At 34.0% G+C, this 26469-nt stretch overlaps 3 protein-coding genes across 4 annotated transcripts; 1 reads left to right on the top strand and 2 right to left on the bottom strand.

Annotated features, from left to right (window-relative positions):
• Positions 1 to 225: 225 nt before the first annotated feature.
• Positions 226 to 8819, bottom strand: LOC118049096 (protein TIC 40, chloroplastic). The gene is made up of 14 exons (XM_035058983.2): positions 8449 to 8819; positions 8190 to 8295; positions 8016 to 8073; positions 7898 to 7915; positions 5198 to 5477; positions 4713 to 4819; positions 4567 to 4630; positions 3717 to 3786; positions 3409 to 3449; positions 2811 to 2856; positions 2158 to 2252; positions 1168 to 1271; positions 1043 to 1090; positions 226 to 538 (listed from the first exon to the last, which is right to left on the bottom strand). Exons 1-14 carry the CDS (start codon positions 8669 to 8671, stop codon positions 485 to 487), a joined length of 1314 nt encoding a protein of 437 aa, XP_034914874.1. The 5' UTR covers positions 8672 to 8819; the 3' UTR covers positions 226 to 484.
• Positions 8820 to 9500: 681 nt separating this feature from the next.
• LOC118049117 (THO complex subunit 4D) lies at positions 9501 to 13770 on the top strand. Of its 2 annotated transcripts, XM_035059015.2 has the most exons (7): positions 9501 to 9723; positions 10695 to 10943; positions 11729 to 11872; positions 11954 to 12022; positions 12494 to 12681; positions 13146 to 13196; positions 13427 to 13770. In XM_035059015.2, the coding sequence occupies exons 2-7, from the start codon at positions 10749 to 10751 to the stop codon at positions 13596 to 13598; spliced, it is 819 nt and encodes a 272-aa protein (XP_034914906.1). In that variant the 5' UTR covers positions 9501 to 9723; positions 10695 to 10748; the 3' UTR covers positions 13599 to 13770. The 2 variants fall into 2 exon arrangements, with proteins under 2 accessions (XP_034914906.1, XP_034914919.1); XM_035059028.2 differs by lacking the exons at positions 9501 to 9723; positions 10695 to 10943 and adding an exon at positions 11299 to 11600.
• A 1303-nt stretch (positions 13771 to 15073) lies between these two features.
• Positions 15074 to 18717, bottom strand: LOC118049090 (uncharacterized). The gene is made up of 5 exons (XM_035058971.2): positions 17762 to 18717; positions 17114 to 17172; positions 16849 to 16977; positions 16153 to 16288; positions 15074 to 15475 (listed from the first exon to the last, which is right to left on the bottom strand). Exons 1-5 carry the CDS (start codon positions 18458 to 18460, stop codon positions 15125 to 15127), a joined length of 1374 nt encoding a protein of 457 aa, XP_034914862.1. The 5' UTR covers positions 18461 to 18717; the 3' UTR covers positions 15074 to 15124.
• Between the last annotated feature and the right edge of the window lie 7752 nt (positions 18718 to 26469).

Genomic DNA, 26469 nt, shown 5'->3' with positions numbered 1-26469 from the left:
CATCAGCAGCACTGGAACCTTCCATTCTTCTCGTTCTAGTTTGATTCTGGTTTCGCCAGTCAAGTGAATTTGAACTCACCACAAATCAGAGCATGATACACCCCGACAGAACCTAGATCGATATTTGAATGAATATCATTTGTTGCAAATGAAGGCTCCTGTTGTAAATCAATGATCCTATTGAAAAAGAAGTTCGATCTAGCATGAGAGTTGGATTGAGAGAGATTTTAACAAAAAGCAGCAATATTATTCTGTAGTTGATTATTTTACAACATTTCGAAGCCCTTTCCAAATGTTAAAGAGAAACTGTGGCCTATCTGCAAAAAAAGTCTAAGAAGAGGTGATTGTACAAAAATTTTGAACACTTTCCAGAATACCACTCGCAGAAATTCTAGCAGGAAATTGCCCCCATTACCCTTATGGAAAACCCACCATTTTGTCTGTCCCGGGAAACCATGGTCCTCCAAGAATGATAAGATTAAGGTCAGCCAGTCATCCCAGGGAAGAGCTCTGATATTTTGTTGAAGACATCCATAACCTGCAATCAGAGAGAAAACGCCCCACATTCTCCTGTTCATATATTTGAGTGATCTATCGAATTGATGCAACTTAAACCCTATCAGGCCAGGGCGTTTCTTTGACAAACAAATGATAAGCATCGTGAAAGAGTGCACCAACAAAACTAATGCATGTTAGAAATTGTAACTGGGTTGGTAAAAAAAAAGTTACCGGTCAACGATGTGTAAAACAATTTTACAACAAAAGAATGTTATTTGAAAATGTTTTGGAAATCTATCTAAAGTTATCAAGTAAATTAACCTTGAAAATATCCATGTCAATGATGAGGTACCTGCTGGAAAACATGAGTCCAGCACTCCACGTAACAATAGACACTTCAAAAAGCAGTTTATTCATCCAGTTAACAATGGACACTTAGATATTTCAAAAAACAAACACCAGTAGCGTAATGGTGTAGCTACAGTGACAAACAATTTTCAATGATTGGTGGAGGATGTCTGAGATCAGAAGAGATAGGATATACCTCCTTGTCATTCTGATATTTGGTAATGTTAAGTGGGTTCTGTGAACACTGCAAAACGGATGAATATTAGAGAGATGATTTCTAGATTTTAAAAAAAAAAAAATTACAAGTCCATTGTGGCATACCTCCATTATGGCTTGTTGAACTCTTGGATTTTGAAATGCCATGGCCACATCAGGATTGGCCATGATTTTTGAAATTACTTCCTCAGGTGTAAGGCCAATTTGATCTGCAAAACATAAATGACCAGAGAACCAGATGATAAGAACAAAAGCTGATTTTCTAATTACGGGTTATCAAATGTAAAACTAGAATCAACAAAAAAAGAAAGAGTTGAACAAATTTCAAGTACATCACGGGTTATCAAATGTAAAATTAGAATCAACAAAAAAAGAAAGAGTTGAACAAATTTCAAGTACATCAAGAAAATCCTGCAGTTTTGGGTAAGCTGAATCCTGATCATTGGTGGATTTATAAATCCTTGGTATCTTAAAAAAGAACTGGCCAACCCTGATATTTTACCAGAGCACAAAAAACTTCATGTTAATAGAACCAAAACTCATGTTAATCATGAGATGAAACACTTTAAGCATTTTTTATTTATCCCTAATCAACACATTTCATTAAGCAATGGCAAAACAATCTGATAAAAAGTCAGCGTTAAATGCAAATTTGGAGGCAATCCGCGCAACAACTGAAATGAGCAATCAAATTCAGGACAATACCACTAATTAATTTCAAGCTTGAGTATGGAAAGGGAAGATACAAAGATGAGGAGAAAAAAGAGAATGAGAAAAGGGAAATAGAACTCCTTAAAAAAGGTTATGGTATCATTTATGAAATTATTGAAAAACATCAAAATTCAATAAATCACTCCTTATTGAACGGATCAAGCTAAGAGAACATATTGAGGCAAAATTAAGCAGATAGAGCCTATATATTCTAGTAGAACATAACCAAGAAAAACTTTAACAGCCAAGTTTATAAAGTCCCTCATAAAAAAGAAATAAAAGAAAGGTAGCAAGAAGGCAAGCAATAAACCCATGTTCTCAAATCATAATCATGAACATTTGGAAGATGAAACAAATAGCAGAAACAATCAATCCCAAACTCACCAAACTGCTGCTTAACCTCAGCACTGTTGAGATCAAAATCTTTCAAAGAATCCATCATCTGGCTGTCCCATTTACCACTTCCACCCATATTATTTCTGAAGAAAAAGAAGGCAGCAAATTTAAATCCATCAAAACCTGGCTAAAAATTGGCCTATGCTTATGATAAAACTTATCAGCACAAAAGCAACCAACGGAACCTTAAGAAAACGGGAAAAACTTGTTATGCAAAAACATCCAATACAATTGGAAAAATAACTTCACACACACTTTTAGCACATATCTGATGTGAAGGAACCACATGCAGACTGATATCAGAGCATAAAGAAAATGGGTTTAAAAGATGATTCAGAAACCTAAATGTCAATGTGTAGACGACCCCAATCCAGATAGATTTGAAATATCAGTGAGCAAACAAAAGAAATGAGCACAATAGCATCTCATTAAGCATTTAAACAATTACATCCACCAAAAACTTGCAATAAGAAATGCAATATCATCAACCACAGGTTAGAAATTTCCTCAGCATGCCATCCTTTCATATGCTAGGAAAGAATCAAAACAAAAGGCTCAAGTATCCTCAGGGTCAAACATGAAATCAACATTGAGCATCATAAAACAAAATCTACTACAAAAGAGCTCAAACAAGAGCTTACAGCATGTCTTCCAGTTGTTGACGGTATTGTGGATTTTGTAGCATCCCTGGTACATAATGCACAACACAGAAACCATAATGTATCAATCGATATGCACTCTAAATTTACAGTTGCTAAAATTATTGAATTTTGAATTTGGACAGGATATTTAAACTGTGCTATGGTTGAAACAGCAAAAGTAATAGCAAAATAGCATTCCAAGTGAGCCGTTGTAGTGAGACATTATGTCTGTAAAGTCCCCCATCCCAAAAAAAAAAGAGAGGCAGGAAACCTGCTAGAAAAAAAAAAAAAAAACAACAACAACAACTATGCAAACATCCAAACGGAAAATGACAAGATATTACATGCAACATGATTGACCTGTAATGTTGACAACTCATATCCACAAAGAAGGGAAAAGCAATAGACTTGAATTCCCACAACCTACACAATTGTGGACTTCATTTTTAAGTATTCAATTAAACTCTATGATGATTTCAATAACTGTGTTAAACAACAAAAAAATGTGGTCTATAATGCATCATATCTAGAAGATTTCTCAAATACCACAACCAAAGTAAGCCTTGAGAAGATATAAATCAATGAAGATTTGACTTACATTTGAAGGTGGTAGGGTTCCTCATCTCCTCAGGTAAGTACCTGCAAAGATACGACAAGAATTAAACTGTCAAGAGAAAATATGAAACAAGGCATCTAATTTTAAGGTGCAATAACCATATGTAAGTCAGACAAGCAAAAGAGGATGTAAGGCCACCACGTGTTTATATGAAAGAAAAACAAGAGGAGAGCTAATATGACAACTGAAGTTCATTGCAAATAAAGAAATACTGGGAAAATGGAACAGCGGCATAATGAAATAACTACACTTAAAGCACAAAATGATTCAAGGAAAAGAAGCTATATTACGGATAAACCATCTTTTGCATTGTTGGATCTTCCATCATTTTCTCCAAAGCTTCCACGGATAAGAAAGGTCCTGTTTTTTTTGTCCATGAATAAATATCAACTCAGAAAGCTATTTAATATCAGAGAATACTGAATAGGAATTAAGGCCATAAATAGCAATCAAGCACATAAAGTCAGGTGGGGAAAGTGAAAGGCTGCAGGATATCAAGTTAGCATGTGATACCCGGTTCCCACATGAAATCAACCTTAAACTACAACTTCCAACAGTCCTGAAAGCAAAAGTGCTTCATTATATCACTTATCGAGAACAGTGCATTAATGACTTGATTCAATTGGATCTGAATGGATAATTCCCTACACAACTAATTGGATCCAGCCCCAAAGAGCAGAGGAATGCATGAACATAACATCACCATGGCAATGCAAGCAGTTGCATGATATGCAACTGAAAATCATCAATGTACTAAAAATGAGCAATGAAATTCCTAAGAGATCAATCTTGAATAGTCACACTACATGTCCCACCACCTACTAAGAATTTTTACTAACTGCATATTTCCTTTTCAAAAATGGAAATTGTTTTTCGCATCATAAATACTTTCTAATTTTTATATCTTCTGATTGTTTATTGTTCAAACTACTCTCATATTTTCTTCTAGCAAATATGTATGAAGATGCTATAAAAGAACCAGAATACCAAGACAATGCTAGATATTACAGTCAACTTCATAAGTTCATGAATCCCTGGTTTCATCTTTAGAAACAAAAGTAATTTAGGGCACATAAAACCAGCACATGTGAACTATAATAATACAGGAAAGTGAGTGGTTTTTGTTGAATTTTTACTTACGAGTAGATTGAGAACCCTCAGCAGCACCTGGGCCCTCCTTAAAGGCAGCTCCATTTTGAAAGACCTACAGACAGTATTGAACAATTTACTTCAGAATATGTTGAATATAGAATATGACACTCTAAGTTTTAATGATAGAGACTTACTTTCTTGGCAAACTGATCATCCTTGGATGAGCTTGTATCGTTGTCATCTTCAACACTTGAAAAAGGAGTATTCAGCGAGGTTTCTTCAGGAGAAATGTCCACAAAAGCTGCAAGTAGGAGCTGCATTATACTTTCTTATGGAGAAAATTTCTAAAAATCCTATAAGCAAGTGCCCAGTATTAAAATGAGCAATTAAATGTTAGCAATTCTTAAGGTATAATCAGTTTTGAAGTTATGGGGGTGCATGCATGATGCATCATGAAAAATCGACAGTGCCTGTGATGCAAACAGAGAAGGAAATAGAGGAAGAGGCGAGGGAGAAGGAAAAAAGGGAGAAGGAAATAGAAATGGCAGGGAAATTCAATACTTCAATAACCAGTTATCAATCGTCAATCTTCCGACTCACAGCCAAAGATTCTGTGTTAATCATACGAATAGCAACCCCTAAACAAGATATGGACTCACAACCAGAGATTCTGTCATACCATATTTCTTTGTCTCCTCCTTTATCTCCCTTTCCTCTAGAAAATCAGTCTCCTTTTCCTTTCCAACTTCAGTGGTTGGAGCTGCTTCTACTTTTGTAGCAGGGATGTCTACTGTGATTGCAGGTTGAGAAGCAGCTGGAGAAGGTGAGGTTGAAGGCTGTGATGCTGGTGGCGGAGAAAATGGAAAAGGTGGCCTTGCAGAAAATGCAGGATTGAATTGGTTATTTTGTGTATTCATCTGTTCTGTCAAAGATTTGAAAGCTTGTTGCATGGCATAATTCTGAAAGAAGAGATGAACATAGAGAAATTATTGAAGTTAAATATGCAATGTTTCTAGCTATTTCTGGACAAAGAGATGAAACTTGGACTCATAAACACACATGCAAAATAGGATTAGAATGACTAGTTATATTATTTGCAAAGTTAATTCGTTAGATCACAAAGAGCATATTGTTTACCTGAAAATGATAAATGCCATGCCAAAATGTCATATACATAGGAAAAGAACAATTATGATGAGATCAAGCCAAAGAAGTTTAGAAAGGAACAAGTGAAAGTAGAATGTAAAGCATACCACTAATATAATTGAGGTCAAAGGTAGAATATTAAAGGTCCTCTGATTTGAGGTCAAATCATTCCACTAGTTCCAATGGAAATGCCCACATTGAGGTGAAAGGTTCTCCAGTTTTTGAGAAGTAGATTCCATAAGGTGAAGTTATTTTTATAACACCACTCCTCTAGGAACTGAAAAACACGAGTTCTGTAGTAGGTAGTACATACTATAAAAAACTAATTTGCCAGAAGCTTCACTTATCGTGAAACCAAATTTAATTACTCAAAATATTTGAAACTACAGATTAGAACAAATCATTGACAAAGACAAACTAGAAGAAAGCATTGGGTTGAGAGTTTATAGAAATTTGGAATACCAATTTTCCATCCACAAAAGAAGACACCAACCACCTAACAACTATAAGAACATGAAATTTCATTCAAAATAAGTAACAGTCCCTTAATTTAAAATTGGCATGATAAACCTTCAATAGAGTTGAAAAGAAAGGGGGAATAAAGCAGAAGACCTCAATCTCTGAACAAATCAACTCTCACGTAAGGAAAATAATTTTTTTAAAATTTCAAAACAACATATAAGAGTTAATTACATTCCACAGGTGTGACATTGTTGGATCTATAGAAGGCTGTCTTGCAAGACTAGGGGAATGAAATAACAAAGATCAAATTTAATGGATCAGGCGCAACAAAAAGGTAAAAAGGGAAAAAAAATTGCAAGCAGTATGAAACTCAACAAAAAGGATTTGTCACTGCCCTTAGAAGAAACTGTAGAATGAAAAGGATGACAAAAGGAAATCACCAGGAGCTGATATTCACACTCCCCTGATGTTTAACCAAACTCCCACTAGCACTTATTTTTACTAAACAGACCAACATATCCTTGGAAAAGGTTAAGCTCTCCATATTTCCCTTGAATAAAATCAAGACTCCCTATGTCCACCGCCCTTTCAGTTTTCCAGTTTTGCTCTCAAGAATGAAAAAAACCATCCTTTTCTTAAATCACCATTTACTAACCAGTAGTAATCAATCATATTTGTCAAATTTTCATAAGAAAAACAACAAAACCAATATTCACAAAGATCACAAAATTTATTGCAAGATCCTCTCTACAATTCCACCATTGGTGCCACCAAAGCCACTCCCTTTCATTACTCCACAATCAACTCAGGTACATTATACCTCAATTTTCAATTTATTGCAAGATCACAAATCCATTGGAGCTCACAGGAGAGACCCAAAATTCCAAGATCCATTGGGAGTTAATTCTTCACTATTAAAACCATGTTGTCTACACAGATCTTTACCATGTTGCTTGTGTTAGCTTGGTGCTTAATTAATTTATCTTGAATTATAATGGACAGAGAGAATAGATGGTGAATTGGATTTGTGGTCTAAGAATGGTGGTGAAGGGCTTGATCTGGGTTGAAATGGTGGTAATCAGTGGTGGAGATAGCTGGCTTGATTTGGTGGAGACGGTGGTGACAAGCATTGATTGGAGGCATCTTTACTACAGTAACAAAAAAGTTAAAATATAAATAGCAATATATGTTCCATGGGTCTTATAGTCAGCTTGAGAAAATGGAGTAAATGGGAGTTGTTTAACCGTTGTGGGAGTGTCAATATCACCTCCTGAAATCACCCTCATAACATCTATCACTGCACTGAATTATGCACATAAATAACTAGTATAAAACACTCAACAACCGATTATAAGTGAACTAAATACCTTTCAGCCCCAACCTTTACTCTAAATCCCAATTCTATAGCACACAAATTGATAGGTAGTCAGGAAATGAAAAGGGAATTAAATGTATGACTTAGCCAAGATTTGGAAAAGTTAACCTTGAAGCTACAAAGCCTCTACTATTCAAGTAACAGGAGTCAATGACATAATGATTTCCACAGCTTAAATTTTACAAGCTCCTAGCTACAAATTTCTTTCCATAAATTCCACAGCAAATGGTGATTGCATTGAAATTCTATATAAATAAAAAAATAAGTACTATAATATCAACAAAAAATTTCCCCGTAATCATTCCATTGCACAGTTGCTCAGTCAGAAGACCAGAAAATTAAGCAAAACATGCAGATATTTGTACCTTGCAGGAGATTAAAAAAAAAAAAACTCACCTTTACCCTGGTAGCCACCTGTACATTAGATAAAACCCAACGTTAATCCAGCATCACAAAAAGAAAATAAAAACCCTTAACAACTGGATAAAGGTGCATATAAACCAGTGATTCTCACCCATGAAAAAATTGCTGATAACCCAACACCAACTCCAACCCAAAACAGCGGTGATCCTCTACAGACACACAAAATAAGCATATCCATCAACACATAAAAACAAAGAACACCCAATATAACTGGTGTACTCGAATGCCTAGCTAAATGCAAAAATCTCGAAAAGCAATCCATTACATTTGCGAAGGAGGTGGCGACACTGGCTGAGGATTAACTCCTACAGAAGCTGTTTGTTTTCCACTAGATGAAGAAATGCTAGCAAAATATTCACTCCCTAATTTCCCTATCACATTATAGCACAAAATTAACAAAAATCCAACAAACAAAATCATTAAAAGAAACAAAATTCAACACAAAATCAAAAGAATCAACAAATGAAATCACAAAAAGGAAGAGACTTTGATGTCGAATTAGTAATTAAGTGACTGAAATTTACCATTTTTATAGGTTCTACGGTGACCATGAGAGTTGGCAAGGGCAGAAATGGAAAATATTGAAGCATGAGGGGCAGTTGTGGAAATTCTGAGAGAGAAAGGAAGAGAGGGCCTGGATGTGGATATGGAGAATTTAGGGGTGGTAGGGTTTCTGAGGGAAGTTGGGTACCCCATAACTAATTTTGGGGAAGAAGAAGAAAGTAGAGCTAATCTAGGGTTTTCCATGTTTTGGATTTTGAAATAAAAAAACCCTAAAGCAGAGAATTAGAGCATGAAGAGGTAGGAGAAGTGACTGAGTAGAGGAGGGGGAGGTTTTTTGGGTCGCTCTGGTCCTGGTGGTTTCAACGAAGAGAGACGAGTGAGAGACGAAGGGAAGGCAGTTTTGTTCAACCTGGCCCAGCTCGGCTTGAGCCCAGACCAGTTTAATTAGATTGATCCAGAACGGAGACCATAGATACAAATCGTCGAGCTTTAACCTAGATTTAATTGATCGAATTTAGGTTAAAATAATAAAAATTAGTTAATTTAGTTAAAAATTCAGATTGATATTTGATCTATAGTCAAAATTAACTTTAAAAAAATTGTTAAAAATATTATTCTATTTAAAAAAAATTAACCCGGATTAGTGACCGGATTTTATCTCATGTCAGATTTAATTTGAATTGATTTTATATTGAGACGTTTAAAAACAAAAGTATTCAAGCTACCAGTTAGTTTATCAAGAGAATGTTTGGGAGATGTGGTAGCGGTTGTTTTTCAAATAGCTTTTCGTGTCGAAAAGCATGCCAATAATGTTTTTTTATTTTTTAAAAATTATTTTTGATATCAGCACATCAAAATGATCTAAAAAGTACAAACCGCACTCAATTTTAGCAAAAAAAAAAAAAATTGAAATTTTTAAAAAAGCAGTTTGAATCTTAATGCCAAACAGCCTTTAAACCGGCCCAGATTTAGGCCCATGGGCCTATTTAAAATATTGAGATAATGGGCCTTGAAGTCACAAACCCTAAAACAAATCCACGCCCCATGGTATAAACTCGTAAACTTGCAACGTCAATTTCCCCTTTTACTTTCCCTTTCCTTTCCCTTTCAAACACACCGCCTTCCTCGAAACAAAAAAGAAAAAAGAAAATCCACAAAAAGCCCTAGAATTTATCAGACCCCAATAAAATCCCCCCCTTAAAGCCCTAAATCCCCATCCCTCACTCCCTCCCTCCCTCCCTCCCTCCTCTCTCTATCTCTCTTCACATCTCTTTCCGATCTTTGATTCTCTCCAGGTATTCTCCTTCTCCTGTGCTGTGTTGTGTTTTTAGTGTTTCGAATTTTCTAGGGTTTTTGATTTGTGTTTGTTGACTAAGTTATGGACTATATTTACGGATCTGAAAGTTCTTTTTTTTTTTTTGGTTTTGAGCTCTGTTTATTTCAGCTTTTTACAGGCAGGAATTAGGGTTTCGTTGATGTGTGACTATTTTGGTCCTATTTGTTTGTTTGTTTAGAGATTCGAAAGTATGTCTCTCTTAAGAACAAATTTAGATTCGTAACTGCAGCAATTAGCCTTTTTTTTCCTTTTTTTGTTTTGCTTCGTGCATGATCCGAATCTAACTATTCTTGATATTTATCAAGACGTCTTTGTATATTGATGAAACGGTTGGAGTGGAAAAGGGAGAACCGAAATTCGGGGCTTTTTGTTAGTTTTTGAATGGTTAATGTGCTTATCCGAGTGTTTGAACTTTTAAAATATATATTCGACAACAGTTTGAAGTAGTTTTCGTTGCTTTTTTGTCAAAAAGTATAGAAGCAGTTTACTCTGGCACTTTTGTGGTTAAGAAAGAGGAGCTTGGCATGTTAATTATGATCTGTTTCTTTTATATTGTTGACCCAGCATTTTGTTAAATTGTTGGGCTTATTTTTTTGCGAGTTTACGTTTATAAAGTTATTGAGTGATCAAATTTGTGGGTTCTATTTCTCTGCGTGATATTTTGGTTGGTGATGAAGATCTGGGGAATATTTATTTTCTAAGATCGGGCTCACCATTGCTTGCTTATATATGTAACAAGGGTGGAATATGAACAATTTCTACTGTTAATTTATTGTGGTCCTTCGTTTATTTTATCTGTAACTGCTCCAAAAGATTTTCTTTTAAGGGGCTATTGGTGAGCGATGAATATGCATGTATTATTTTATTATGCCAAAGTTTTGATACTGACCATTGCATTGTTTTTTCTTTTCTTGTATCTGCATTTTGCAGGTTTACTTGCTACTCATTTGCTCAAAAAAAGTTTGTGCTGTTGCTGCAATTTCAATGGCTACAACTGTGGATATGTCTCTTGATGACATTATAAAGAAAAACAGAGAGAGAGGTAGAGGACGAGGTAGGGCCAGCCGTGGCCGTGATCGTGGACCTGGTAGGTTCTTTAATAATGGAAGGATGTCAGGGGCGGTTCGTAGAGGCCCTCTCTCAGTGAATGCTCGGCCACCAAAATACTCAATTGCCAAGGCAAGCTCAAAACTGTGGATGGTTTATGCATAAGATTCAGAACCTTCTAGGACTATGAAATCCAAATGCAAGGGATCTCCATTATGCTCTAGAAACTAGGAAGTCAAAATGCAGTGGATCTTAATATTTATTTGTTCATGGAGAAGCTCATTTTGGCCTCATCCACTAAAGCATTACAGCTCGTAGCATTTATAACATTATCTTGGGGATTTAGTTGTACTTTTGGGTTGTGGGGCTATATACTGGGGATTTTGCCACAGATCTGATGACATAAGTCTGTGCAGAAGTTATTTTGGTTCACATTCAGTTGTTGTGCTACTTCCTAGCATTTTATTCTCGGCTTCATTAGGTGAATATTTTGGACCAGAGCTCACACCAGTAACATAATGTCAGTAAACAATTAGACCTCTATATAATCCATATTATATAGTTATCACTTGTTTAGATGGAATGGATCCTCTTGCTATGTTTGGAATTTGTTCGGTGCGAGATCCCAACTCTCCTAGTTCATGGTGTTTTTGCTAAGGAGTTCCTTCGCTTAACTTCAGAACTGGAGCTCTCACCAATATCAAAGCACTGGTTTTTGCACGCAGTGGGTCGAACTCCTCACTCCCATCTTCCATCTATTAATTCAACCTCCTGAAGTTTGGACACATGGTTGCTTGAGCTTTTTACTAAACTGCAGTTTCTTTTTATCTTTTGAAAATTTCCTCAACTGAGATTGATATTGAAGATGGTGATCTTGTCATGGAAATAAGCTGACATGTTCTATTTGATGTCATCAGCCTTCCCGCCGAATTAGGAGTCTGCCCTGGCAGCATGATTTGCTTGAGGATAGCATTAGAGCTGCAGGGATAACAGGATTAGAAGGTGGAACCAAGTTATATGTTTCAAACTTGGATTATGGCGTGACCAATGAAGACATAAGGGTACTAGTTAAGCTGTATGTTTTCATCATAGATGCTGTGTGCTGTAATGGATTTCTAAACTAAGTTTTCTGGGAACCGCAGGAGCTCTTCGCAGAGATTGGAGACTTGAAACGATTTGCTGTTCACTATGACAAAAATGGTCGCTCTACTGTAAGTTCTATTTCTTAATATCTAAACTTATTGATGTTAAATGCCACTAGCATTTTGTAGGGGCAATTGTTAGCTACATGTATTTTGTTAGGGTAATGATTGGCTTGCTTTGTTCCTCACCAAATGCACTCTATTGTTATTAAGATCAAGAATTATTTCCATAGCTGTGTAATAAAATATGTTCATCAATGCAAATGCTTAGATTGTTTAATCATATGTATATTGGCAATTGGATATGGTGCATCAAGACATTGATGCCTGTATCACGTGTGTGCCTTGAAATCATTGTCCGCCTCACAAATTCATAACCATGATTGTTTAGTGGGTTTTAATGTCATTGGCAGTTCTGTTAGTTTGACTTGCTGTCGGATTCATAACCATGATTCTTAATCTTGTGATTGTCTGTTGCAGTTTTGGTTTCTAAGTGATCTCTCTGGATAGGAATTTCTAACATTGATCGCGTGGTGACAGGGCTCAGCCGAAGTTATGTATACCAGAAGAAGTGATGCGTTTTCTGCTCTTAAGAAGTATAACAATGTACTTTTAGATGGAAGGCCTATGAAGATTGAGATTGTGGGTGCCAATCCAGAGGTGCCTATTTCGGCTCGAGTGAATGTTACTGGAGCAAATGGAAAGAAGAAGAGAACTGTTGTTATGACGTATGTGGTTTTGTTCTTGTCTTTCTTTTCATGATTTGATTCTTGAGTTCGATTGAAATTTGTTGCATGCTCTATCTGAATCTGCCATTCCATGGGAAGTTGGGGCTTTTTTCTGGTCACCTATTGAATGTTTTTGCAAGATACCAGTTCCAGAAGTTTGATGTAGAACATTTCAACATTTTAATGGGTAGCAAGCTTCTGTTTTCTTAAACAATTTAATTGTGGCTGATTTTACTGTTGAATGAGAAGGGAATGGTAGCTTCGGCTTATCAATGAAAAATTAGCTTTTTATGTGTATGGCTACCAGTTGTTTGGCTGGAATCCTGGAAAACATGTTGAGCATCTTTCATGTAGTGGCACTTTTTATGTTTGAAGGTGTGATGGAAAGCATTAATTAGAAGCTTTTGCCTGAAGGTTAATTGTATTTTCAGCAGACTTCCATTTATAGTTTGAAAATTATGCAGGCCTGGACCTGGTCGCGGAAGAGGTGGTGCTGTGAATAATCATGGTTCTGGGTAAGCTTTTCTGACTGTAGAGGTTGTTGCTTTGCTTGTTGATTCAATTCCGTAGTCTCGTTTGACAATTAGTTTAGGAGTATCAGTTTTAGGTTGCTTGAAAAACTGTTTTGTTTCATGTTACCTGCCATGGCTAACATTTTTTTTAACACCAGCATGTTCTATGACCTATTAGTGTGGATTTTTGTTATGAACAATAATGTGATATATGTGTTGCTGGATCTGTGCAGTCTGAGCCGTCGTGGGGGTGGGGGTCCAAGGAATGGTATGAGAAGTGGCCGTGGTCGTGCTCAGGGTCGGGGCCGAGGCCGAGGCCGTGGGAAGAAACAACCTGCTGAGAAGTCAGTAGATGACCTGGATAAGGAATTGGAAAGTTATCATGCTGAAGCCATGCAAACTTAAATTTGAAAGCTGATCACAACTAGATATCATAGTATCAGCTGGTGTTTGTGCTTGTTAGATCCACAAACTTATGGTAATTGCAGTGATGGTAGCTATTCCCCGTTCTGCTTCGTGACTTTTACACTATATCTGGAAGCATTATTGTAAATGAGAATGTTGGTTGTCTTTTTCATCTCGTAATCATCTTCATTTTTCCGCCGCTGTTTATATTTTCCTGTATACACTGTTAACATGGTATTGAGCATTCAAGCTTTCATATATTAAGATTGAGAGTCGAAGCAAGGAATTAAATTTTTAATTTCTAGTTTGATCTCTTTAATGGAGTGTATACAGAAACGTGTGCTTACACGAATACCTGCTTATGGTTAAAAATGGAAGCCATCTGCTTCTTTTGTTTTGTTTATTTTGATGAGCCTTGAATAAGCTAGTCACACAAAGGGAGGGGCATCCATGCCATGCCATGGTTAATCTAGATAAAGAATAATTTTTTAAAAAATTCAAACCTGGCTCGGTAAAAAACAATTTCTTTTTTTTTAAAAAGTTTATTCAGGTTTTAGCTGCGTTAATCCTGTCTTTTTCTTACACCTGCTTGGGCCAGGAGACAGCTCAGCTGTAATAATAGCGATCCAAGCTCCAAAATCCGTTCACTTGTTATGTTGGACGAGAAACATGTGCATACACGAAGACAAGCTTGCCCGAATGATAGAAAACTTGTTTAATAATCAAAGAATGTATATAAATCATTCAAGACTTATCATGGATGAGAAACTTTTATGAACACGACTGGCTCATTCTCCTCGGAGCTATATAGCATAATAACGTGGTAGGATGGTTAACCATTCATGGCCAAGTAGTGCAGTTTATTTAACAATTGCCCCTCATTCCAGTTGACTAGTCTTCTTCCGAGAAATCGAGGGATGTTGATGAAAAACTTGAATTCCTTAACGCTTTTGCTTCCCATCAAGAGAGGATTATGTTATTAACAAGTCACCTATTGCTTGCTTGCTCGCTCGCGTAATGCCTTCAAGCTAGATGCATGAAACATTCGACTGATTGATAACAGCAAGTTTATCGCGTACAAATTCGTTATGGAGGACGAGTTAATGAGCTGAGGTGATCCTTGAACAATTTTAAAGCAGCAGGTTGATCTACTACTTGCAAGGGTTTTTCTGTTCTTTATCTTTAAACTCTCTGCAAGATCTTGCACACTGTGAATGACAAATAGCATGAACCAAATCAGAACTTAGCTGCCGGATCTAATGAAAAGCCCCTTCCAGGCGAGAATGACAAATAGCATGAACCAAATCAGAACTTAGCTGCCGGATCTAATGAAAAGCCCCTTCCAGGCGAGACAAACACGTGAAGAATCGGAAGAGAATGTCTCGACAAAGGATCGAGTGCAATTCTGCATCTGTTCCTCATTTTCTCGCACAGGTGCAACAAACCAGGGGTTGTATGGCATTATGGCAACAAGATACACAAACTCTCAGTTCTTACTAAAAGGTTGAAAGAAAGATTAAGTGTATTCACGAAGGTTGAACAACAGAAATGTTATTTAGAGCAGTTACATCTTTGTTTAAGACAAGGTGTCCTGACTCGCCCTTCTTGAAAAGTTTTTTAACCACTTCATCCCAGTTAGTCTTTCCGGCACTGGAGGTAGATTTAGTTTTCGAAGCTTGTTCACCCTCGGACTGGGAAGGCGCTGTTCCATTATCCATGCAGGGCTCTGCATCAGGGGTGGCCACAGCATGAGGAATATTTAAACTGACAGCTCTTTCCAATGCATCCCTGTGTTCTTGTTCAATTGTCTGCATCCTTTCAAATTTTTGTACATCCGGAGGAGTTGTGATGGTTTCAGAACTGATTTCCTTCATTTTCTGTGGAAAATTAATATTGTTAACAGTCAGCAAACTATTCAACAGAAAAAGAAGTTGAGCCCTGGAAATTTAAGGGCAAAACAAAAATTAATCCCCTCTCATGCTACTTGTAGACACAATCACGGTTTTCAATAACAGGGGAGACAATTTTAGGAAATCTTGGATACGCTCCTTTCAGACTGGCTTCAGGCAGTTGATAGTAAGAACTACTACAAAATCTCAATATTTAAATTAAAGACTGAGGAAACAGAGAGATTAGAAATGCCAATGCCCTGTGGTGCAAGATGCATATCCGTGACCTGAATTAATGGGGAGAACTGTGGGGAGGTTTGTCCCCAAGGAGAAAAAGGTATAAAAAATCAAAGTCGCAGAAAAGCATTGGAGTTGCAGTTAAAATAGGATGATGTCTGTATAAGCCGAGGGCAGGCATGTATGTATCTGTGATGGAGAAAGATGGAGAGACAAGATACATCACCACATGGTTGAAATGCTTTATCCAAATAACCTTCTTTGGATCGGAAAAAAGCGAGCATGCACTCTAACTAAATGGCTAAATAGCAGGTAGAAATGTTTTTGCAGTATGATACTAAAAAGTAAAATTATTTATTTCTATTTACTGCTCCGTATTATTGTAAATGAAATGGAACATAAACATTTTATCAAAAGCAAGAGCTTACCTCCAAGGCTTTCTGTGATTCCCTTTCTATCCAAATAATTCCATGATCAGACGTGGCATTACATGATAAGACAATGTGTTCAAATCTTCCATCTACAGGAATGGCAGTTCTGACCTCTGGTGGAAACCTCCCACATCTGTGACAACATGAACGAGGACATGGTTTTAAGGACATGCACAATAGTTTTCAGTAAACATATACTACCAAATTAGGGAGAAATAACTCTATGATGATCAAACACCAAATTAGGGAGATTATAGTTAGTTCAAAGTCAACTTTAACCCAAGGATGATAAGCACACTATATAAACAAAAGGTGGCTCACAAAAATGGATAGCTGAATGATTAAACTGCATTTGTATCAAGTTATAATCAATTGACCGGGCAACCTGAACGAGTGGATTATAAGTTGATGGAAGAATGTCTAGAAGCAGACCATCTAATGGGCAGTTTGTGTGTGTCCGTGTTATAGAGAGAGACAGAATAAGGGATGAGCAACAATAGAAGATTTTTATAATTTCTAAACGTAAGCACTATATTAGCAATAACAGGATGTTAGAAGCTAACTATGGTCTATACATTATATCAAAATGCATGTGATTATTTGCAATCACAGATTTGCAAGTTTTGTATAATGGTTAGGGCAATGGTAGGCTAATGCATTTGGTCAACAAAACTGATAAATTGAACATGTTACCTGCAAAATTTTCTCTCTACAATATGATACATTCGTCCAGGAGCATAAAGTCTTCTTGGATCTCTAAGCTTTCTACCTTCTGGAATGAAGGTATCTCTCAAGCAAACAAAAAACAACAAGCAGGGCAAGCTGTCCAAAGGATCAACACCTGGTTTAAGAGATGATAATAGTAACTCAATGCACTAAGTTACTAGGGTGGGGATTTGCATGACAAAATGAAAGGCACCATAGACTCTATGATGATATAAAATTAAGAAATACCAACCAGAAGATTGACTTAAAGATATCTTCCAATGGAGTAGCTGTTCTAGGTAAGAAATCATCCTGGATAAAAACAGTAAGTTTATATCAAGTTCGTGCCTTCAACACTAAAATAGAATGATCTACGTAAATTAATACGCTATTATATCACACAGATTCAATAAATAACAGCAAACATCAGGTACTGGCATCTAAACTACTTTCACATAAATATGGTTTGATTAAGACATGCACATGCTCAGAGAATGATGATTTGCTCATTTTATTTGCCTGGGAGACAAAGTACTACCTGCACTAATCATCAGATATTATGCCCCTAAGTCGCCCATCATACAACATGAAACACAGAACAATAGCTTCTGCGTTACCAGGCATTTAAACTACGAAAGCACCATAGTTAAAATGAAATATTCATCACCTCTTAAAACGATATTAACTGCAGAAGTCCCTACACGCACTCAGCCTCAAAACATCTTGTCAGCAAAAACTCAACATAAATCAAACTTTTGACAAATCAGCACCAGAAAAAAACACACAAAACTGTCAAAAACTAGTAGCTTTCACGGGCATCACAGATCAAATGAAATCACAAAACTAATTAATTCAACAAACACAAACATCCAAATAACACAAATCATCAAACAAAACACACCTGCAAAATTATAGAGTGAATAACATCAGCATACTTAACAGCCAAATTAAGTGACATACACCTCGCTGGAGCCATAACATAACACCTAATCTTCTCCCTAGGAATCCCTCCTAACTTATCTCTATGATTAACCACAATAACAGTTGACAAAGCCGCTACGCCAGACCCTAAAGAATGTCCAGCAAAAACCATATCATACACTTTCCCATTCTCCTCCCACAACCTCTTCAATGTCTCCCCTTCTTCATTCAATAACCAAACAGCAGACTTCAACAACCCATGATGCACAAAACCTCCATCAAACATCTGCATTCCTAACCTATTATCTAACAACGTTTTATAATCACTCTCTTTGTATAAATTCAATCCCCGAATCGCCAAAACAATCTCTTTATGATCATGATCTATGTAAATTATATAAGGAGGGGCACGCCCTTGTGTTTGTTCATAAGTTACACGCTTAATAACCCAATCTGGGTTTAAGCGGTAACCATGTTGAGGAATGAATTGAGGGTTGTGAAGATCTGATTCGTAGACAGCAAGAACTAAACGACTCATACGAGGGATTGGTTCAAACTCTTCTGGGGTTGCCAAGGTCCAGTTTGCACTGTCATTAGCACCAATGTATGTGCAACGCTTCCAAGCCCAGCGACCGAAGCCTAGTATAACTACAGATTCTACTCCACAACAGAAAAACATCTTTTTGGGTTGATCTTGGGTTTGGAGAGGGATTTGTGAAGTGGGTTTTTTCGTAGATTTGAAAAAGAGTGGAGCTTTCAAGAGAAAAGCGTGAGCTTGGAGGGGTAAATTAGAGATAGAGAGAGAGGTTTTGACGAGAAAGGAGAGAGCTTTTTGAGAGGCAAATAGCTGGAATTAAGAGAGAGAGAGAGAGAGAGATTTTGAGGAGAAAGAAGAAAGCTTGAGAAAGGGAGTGTGTGCGCGTGTGTGTGTGTGTGTCTATATATATATATATATATATATATATATATATATATATATATATATAGAGAGAGAGAGAGAGAGAGAAGTGTAATTAATTTCTTGGATTTTATGAGAAGATTTTGGAGAGAGAGGAAGGAAAAGGGAGGAATGGAGAGGAAAGATTGTGTTTGAGAAGGGAAAGTTTTCAAGAAGAAGAGAGAGCGAGAAGGTGAGGGTGATTAAAGCTTGGAATCATTGGAAGGAAGGTTATAATACAAGTTCACATGAAAAGCAAGTTTAGTGTTCGCTATAAGCTCTTCACCAGTTTAGAGAGAGAGAGAGAGAGAGAGAGAGAGATGCTGAAAAGAAGAGGGTGGTGGAAGTTCATGTGGGGGGAGGAGGAGGGAAAGAAAAAAGTGACGGTAAAGAATCATAAATAAACGCAGATATACAAAAGGCAAATGGCCAGATGCCAGATGCCACCCCTTGCCATTGTCCAGCTGTGACTCTCTCATCGTTTACCGAAATTTTAACTTGCTTTTATATATTAAAGAACTCTAAAAGACGTGGAAAAGTACTGTAGCTTCCCCACGCTTTTTAATTATATTTAATATAATTATTATTATTATTATAATTATATTATTATATTATAATATTTATTTTTTTATAGCAGTTTTTTTTTCTGTTTTTGTTTTTTTTTCTGTAGCCTTTTTTTCCCCTTTTTTTTCTTTTTTTTTTCTGGAGCTTTTGTTTTTTCCCACTTTTGTTTCTTCTTCATTTTTTTTATATGTTTTTTTTTATCCAAAATTGACTTCTTTTTTTTAATTTTTTTTTCAAAATTATCTTTGCTAATTTTTTTAAATATTAAACTGGTTAAAAATTTAACTATGCAGCTTTTTTCTTTAAAACATTGTGGATTGCTATAATATTTTCATACATTGTTTTTTTTTTTTTCATTTTTAGGATTTATTTATTCTTTTCTTTTTCAAAATGATCTTTGTAGATTTTATTTTTTATATATATTAAGTTGGTTGAGAATTTAGCTTTGTAGTTTTTTTTTTTTAAAAAAAAAACAATATGGATTGCTATAGTGTTTCCCCTGCATTGTTTTCGTTTTGCTGCAGTGTTTCCCCACATATTTTTTTAAAAAATTATTTTTATCGAATTTATTTTTTCAATATTAAGCTGGCTGATAATATACCTTTAGCTTTCCCCACATGTTTTTTTTATTTTTTTATTTATTTTCTTTTTTTCAAAAATTGTCATTTTTACATATTTTCTTTTTTTGTTTTGTTTTTTTTTAGAATTATTTTTGTTGATTTTATTTTTTTTGCTATTGAGCTGGTTGAAATTTTAATTTTTTTTTTAAAAAAAAACACTGTAGCTTTCCCTGCGTGTTTTTTTTCTCGCTTTTGTTTCTTTTTTTTACATGTTTTTTTTCATTTTTTTACCCAAAATTGAATTTTTTTTAAAAAAAATAGTCTTTGTCAGTTTTTTTTTTATATTGAGCTGGTTGAGAACTTAGCTTAGTAGCTTTTTTCAAAAAAAAAAAAAAAAAACTATGGATTGCTACAGTGTTTCCCTTACATGGTTTTTGTTTGTCTACAGTGTTCCCCCCACATGTTTTTTTTTTTTAAATTATCTTTGTCGAATTTATTTTTTCAATATTGAGTTGGTTGAGAATTTAGCTTTAGCTTTAGCTTTCCCCACGTTTTTTTTTTTGTTTTTTTAAATTTTTCCCAAAATTCTCTTTCTTCTTTATATATTTTTTTTTCATAATTATTTTTGTTGATTTTATTTTTTTACTATTGAGCTGATTGATAATTTAGTTTTTTAATTTTTTTTCTTTAAAACACTAGATTGCTGCAGTGTTTCTCTACATGGTTTTTTTATTAAATAATTTTTTTTTTAGAATTATCTTTGTCAATTTTATTTTTTTTATATTAAGCTGATTGAAAATTTGGCTTTGTAGTTATTTAAAACACTGTAGATTACTATAGTGTTTTCCCACATGATTTTTGTCTTGCTACGGTGTTTCCCCACATATTTTTTTTGTCGATGTTTTTTTTCCAAATATGTTTTTGTCAAATTTATTTTTTTCATACTGAACTTGCTAACAATTTAGCTTTTTTCCCTTAAAACATCATTGATTGCTACAGTGTTTTCCCATATGCTTTTTTTTGTTATGTTTGTTTTTTAAATGGTCTTTGTCGTTTTTATTGTTTTTGATATTGAGCTGGTTAAAAATTAAAACTGTAGATTTTCTCATGAAACACTTTAGATTGTTATAGTGTTTCCATGGATGTTTTTTTTTTTCCTTTCGTTTTTTTTTTATATTTGTCAAAATTATCTTTATTGATTTTTTTTTTTAATATTGAGCTGGTTGAGAATTATAGTTGTATATTTCCTCACAAAACACTATAGATTGCTACAGTGTTTTCTTAAATGATTTTAATATTTAGCTGGTTGAAAATTTAGATTTAACTTTCCCCACATGTTTTTTTTCCATTTTTTTATTATTTGCTTTTTGCTTTTTTTTCTTCCAAAATTGTCATCTTCTTTTTTTCATTTTTGTGTTTTTTTTATAATTTTTTTTTGTCGATTTTTTTTTTTAATATTGAGCTGGTTAAGAATATAGCTTTGTAGTTTTTTCCTTTAAAATATCATGGATGGTAACATTTTTTTTATATGATTTTTTTCACAAATCCACAATAATGCACAAGCATGCCACGAGCCCGCGACATCGCACGGGCATGTCACGCCTTTTACTAATATATTTACTTATTAATATATTATATTATAATTATAAATATAAATATTATTATATTGTATTGTATTGTATTATACTATATAACTATTTTTTTCCTTTTTTTTTTCTTTTTAATTTTTTTTAATGAATTTTTTTTGTTTGATTTAGTTTGTTAATGTTATTTTTTTTTATTTATTTAGTTATCAGATTTTCATGATACGGATCTCGGGTTTGATGGGTTAGCCTGATTTGACAAATTATTTTTTTCATTTAGTTTAGTTTGTTAAAGTTAATTTTCTTTCTATTTAATTATCAGACTTTCATACTTTCATGACACGTGTCTTAGGCTTAACAGGTTAACTTGGTTTGATAGGTTAACCCAGTTAATTCTGGGTAAACCCGTCATTTGTTTTTCTATTTAGTTATCAAACTTTCATGATGTGAATCCCAGGTTTTACGGGATAACCTGGTTTAAAGGGTCAACCCAATTAATTCAATTTTTTTTCTTTTTCTTCATTAGTTTTTTCCTTTCTAATGATTTTTTTTTCTTTGTTTTTTTTTAATCAATCTATTTAATTATCACACTTTTATGACACGACCTTATATTTAGACCCACATCCAATATTTTTGGGTTCAGTGTTGCAGCCAGGCTCACTTAAACTTGGGTCATGCAAGTTTAATTTTATTATTAGTATTATAAATATTACTTTTAGGTCAAACGTTGCAGCCAAACCCAAGTTTCTTGGGTATAACTTTGCAGAAAAACCCAAGATTTTTAAATTTTTATTTGTTTTAATATTTTTTATGCAAAAAAAATGACCCGTGGCATCGCGCGGGTCAAGTGTCTAGTATATATATATATATAGAATCAATGTGATATTTATCAATAATTTGTTGGACATTAAAAACAAGCAAATAAAAACAGGAAATGGACACGTAAATTTATTTCCGCACAAAAGTTGTTTTTTAAGAGTCTCATCTACCATAAATAAATTATGACTTTTTTTTTTCTTATGAGTGATAGTTGAGGTGATAACATATCCTTGGAGTACTTCAAGTATATTAAATTTGGGTTCAATTCTTCTATTATGATAAAAAAAAAAAATTATAATTAACAATTTATCATAAATTATCCTCGCTTATAGTGTCTTGACTTGTGCATCCCTTTTCATTTGATTTTCAAAACTTCTTTTTTTTTTAATTATTTTTTATATTTTTAAAAAATTTTAATATATTAATATCAAAAATAAATTTTAAAAATTAAAAAAAATATGTTATTTTAATATATTTCAAAACAAAAAATAAAAGCAATCATTACTATTATTTCAGACATTCTAACTTTAAACACTATTTAGAACGTGAACATGCTAGAAATTAATTAAACGTGTCATCGGCCTCTTGTTTGATACCAAAAACACACAATTATTGGTTTGATTTGAAAACTTTAATTTCAATTAATGTGTGGTTATTTTAACTAATAAAAATATTAGTTTAATATGGGTGGTAAGACATGTAAGATTCCATCTTCTCATTTAATTGAGTGAAAACAATTTTATTTTAAATATTCTTGTTTATATAATTATATTAGCTAGATATTTTCAACGAATTGTCAAGGGGGTTTTTTATATTTAAATTTTGAGATCAATATTATAAGATTTTTATTAAATTCCTTTAAATGCATTAGGTCAAATATAAAGGTGTATCCTTAAAAATCATTAAAAGAGAGATTTAATCTAAGTCATGCGTGTATAAAATATCTTTATCGTCAAATAAAAAAAAAAAAGATAGCAAAAATGTTTATAGGATTCTCATTGATTTTGAATTCATTCATGGAATTTCGAATATTAAAAAGAAAAGAAAAGGAAGTTGAAATACCAACAAAAATCGGACACAAAACATGGGAGTGAGATATTTCGGACAAGATTCTCTGTTCCAACGAGTCATTTTTCTTGTGCGTGTTCTTGTGAAATTATTGTGAGTTGGATTTTGTCGAGGCGCGTCAACGACGTGTCTTTCGCGAGTAGGACTCTTCATTTCTTCCGTGATGATTCATACGCGTTGCGAAGGAAAGACTCTACTGCATTTCCGAGTTAAAATATTATCACTTCTCTAACCTCCCACGTGTGTCAGATCTAATTTTTTTAATATAAAAGAAATGTTGGGACGACACTGTATTTTTTAAGAAAGCGAAAAAAATAAAAGATTGCATGTGAGTTTTTTTTTTTTTATTTTTATTTATATGGGTGTCCGGGTCAGCTTGCGCGTACCACGACTAATCTCACGGCTCACTGAACATCCTGCAAACCCAGTGAGCATGTAAGGCATCACGGGAGTGACAGGCGTACATGGTGAGGTTTGAACCCAGGATGCAGAGGAAGGGAACAAGTCCCTTCAACCGCTGGGTCAAGACCTCTGATAGATCGACAAGTTTGTAGGTCAAGTCACCGAGTCAATTAGATTTGGCTTGTAAATTATCCTTTTCAATTCAAATTACTACCGAGCTGAAATAGACTCCAAATCATAGATTTCCTTAATTAACGGGTAAGTTGCTTAGAATAAGATTATTTTTGAAAAACTTGTGTATTTTAAAAGAATTAAAAATTGAGGAGTTTAACTTAATGAAATTTGAAACTAACAACTATTTCGTAAGTGAAGCTGAAATTTAGAGGTCCAATTATATTGATCTAGGGGTGAAATTAAAAAGAAAAAAAAATTCCATGAATAAGAGCTCAATTGCTAAATGTCAGAGCTTCAAGGGGTAAATTGAAGATAACCATTTTAATGGAGAAAATGGCACCATTTTAAACCCATTATTCATCCCTTTCCTCTTCTATTGACTAGTTAGGATTTCTATTAATCATAATATTAGATTACGACTTTTTAAATAAGATTTTTTTTTTTCTAAAGAATAAGATGTTATATATCTATTTTTTTTTTTCAAAACATTTCAAAATTTATCACTATATCAAGCACCACACAAGTTATTGAAATTATAAGGGTTTATTAATCTCAACCAAAGCAAATAACTTGAATCTCATGTTTTTCACATCTTTAAAAATATTTACATCTTCTTAACAACTTTTTTTATAAGTGATCCAAGGTAAAGTTTTTGCTTTTTGTTCAGGTCATGCATTACCTTTTCGTGTAGTATTCATGAAGTCACATCCTTGTAATACCTTTTTCACTGTCGAAACTCTTTAATTATATATATATATATATATATATATATATATAAGTAACTATATTAAAAATGGTAGCCAATCTCAAGCTATGCCCCACATGAATAAAATTTTTCAATTATCGATTCATTATTTATACTAGTTGTAAAGTTTTTATCTATATAGAATATCATATAATTAGCAAGAAACGCATCGTTTATCTTGTTTCAAAGTAGATTTTTAATAAACTTAATAGATATAAAGACTTGTTCCGTTGTTGATATAGAAACAAGAAGACTTAGTACCAATCGAATTAGTCTACTAATCAAGTCAATTATTTTTCAAGTTTGTGTTAACTAATCGATGATGCAATATAAAAAGAAAATCAATATTTTGAAAGTTCGGATGATCCATTGACAATTTATAATTTTCCAAATGTATTTTTAAATTATGTAAATCCATAGGAGTGAAATCTTCAAAATATACTCTCTCAACAAACTTACATATATCATGAACTTTAAATGTTGTCAATGCATGCGAAGGATCTAATACTAAGCTAAGATAAAGCAACTCTACTATATTTTTTGGAAATCTATGATTTAACTCCATCAATTGAAAGTCTATTATAGTATTAAATATATCGACTGAAATATAATTTATTTGTTGACAAGAACGACTTGTGCCAACCTTGTAAGGAGCACCCATATTAGTAATCTCAACATCATATTGTTCACAAAATGATACCAAACTTTCAAATAGATCATCCCAACCGCTATTCCTCAAACTTTAAAGTTGAAATTTTGCATGTGAAACAAAATTGAAGACATTTATAATATCTTAATCTTTTCTTTAGAGCAGCTGGAAAAAAACTTCAGTAACTCTTGTAACATTGTTCATCAAAAGTAAGATAAGGACAAAGTCAAAAGATGTCATGGAAAGATAATATTTAAAAGCATCAACGCAAAAATCAGAGTTTGGTTCATTTTCATAAATCTTTGAAAGCATTGTTCTTATTATTCCAAATAACTCAATTAAATTTTTATTGAACTAAAATGAGAATCCCAACAAGTTGTTCCAAGATGATACAATGTAAAAACTTGATTTTCCCTTATACTTGTCTAAAGTTCTCTAGTTATTATCAACTTCTAAGCTCTATATTTTTAAGTCAATTTTAACTCAAAATGACGTTTGACAGAAGAAGAATGAAATTCACAATTTTGTTAAAAAGAATTATTAATGGTCTAGGTGATTATTAATGGTTCATTAGAGAAATACTTGCAACTTTAGACACTATTTTGTAAAGACTAGATAGATAGCTCATGCATTGCTGCGGGTCGATTTGTAAACAATATAAATGATTATTGTAATAGCAGTTGGAAGTTATATTTGTGAATGTTTTAATATTTAAGTTAGACTTGGCAACCTGCAAGGTCCAAATATTTTAGGTTTGGCAAACATGTCAGACTCACGCTACCATAGGCTTGGCTAACTACCAAATTCAAATACCTTTAGTCTGGCAACCATGCTAAACCTAAATGCCCAAGGTAATTTATATACATACAAATACCAATTACTCATGACCCCACATGATATTTACAATAAAACCATAAGGAAACGATGAAAATACCCCTGCATATAGGCTTGTTTTTGTTGAAACTCAAAAGTAATTTTATATTTGAACTGTTTCAATAAAAGAAAAGGACAAATAAGCCCCTCAACACATCCATATTCCCCCCTTCAAAGGTATGGTTGAATCTTCACTGTTTTTTTTTTTTTTTTTTGAAACGAAAAAAGAAGCCATTAACCCAAATATTTTCAGATCCAAAACGCGTGGGTCTGGCAACCATGCCAGACCTAAGTGCCTGGATCTGAGACTTGGC

Source organism: Populus alba, chromosome 4 (assembly GCF_005239225.2).
Source record: "Populus alba chromosome 4, ASM523922v2, whole genome shotgun sequence".
Taxonomy (NCBI): Eukaryota; Viridiplantae; Streptophyta; class Magnoliopsida; order Malpighiales; family Salicaceae; genus Populus; species Populus alba.
The sequence above is the reverse complement of the archived record's forward strand: the minus strand, read 5'-3'. Positions and strand labels throughout refer to the sequence as shown.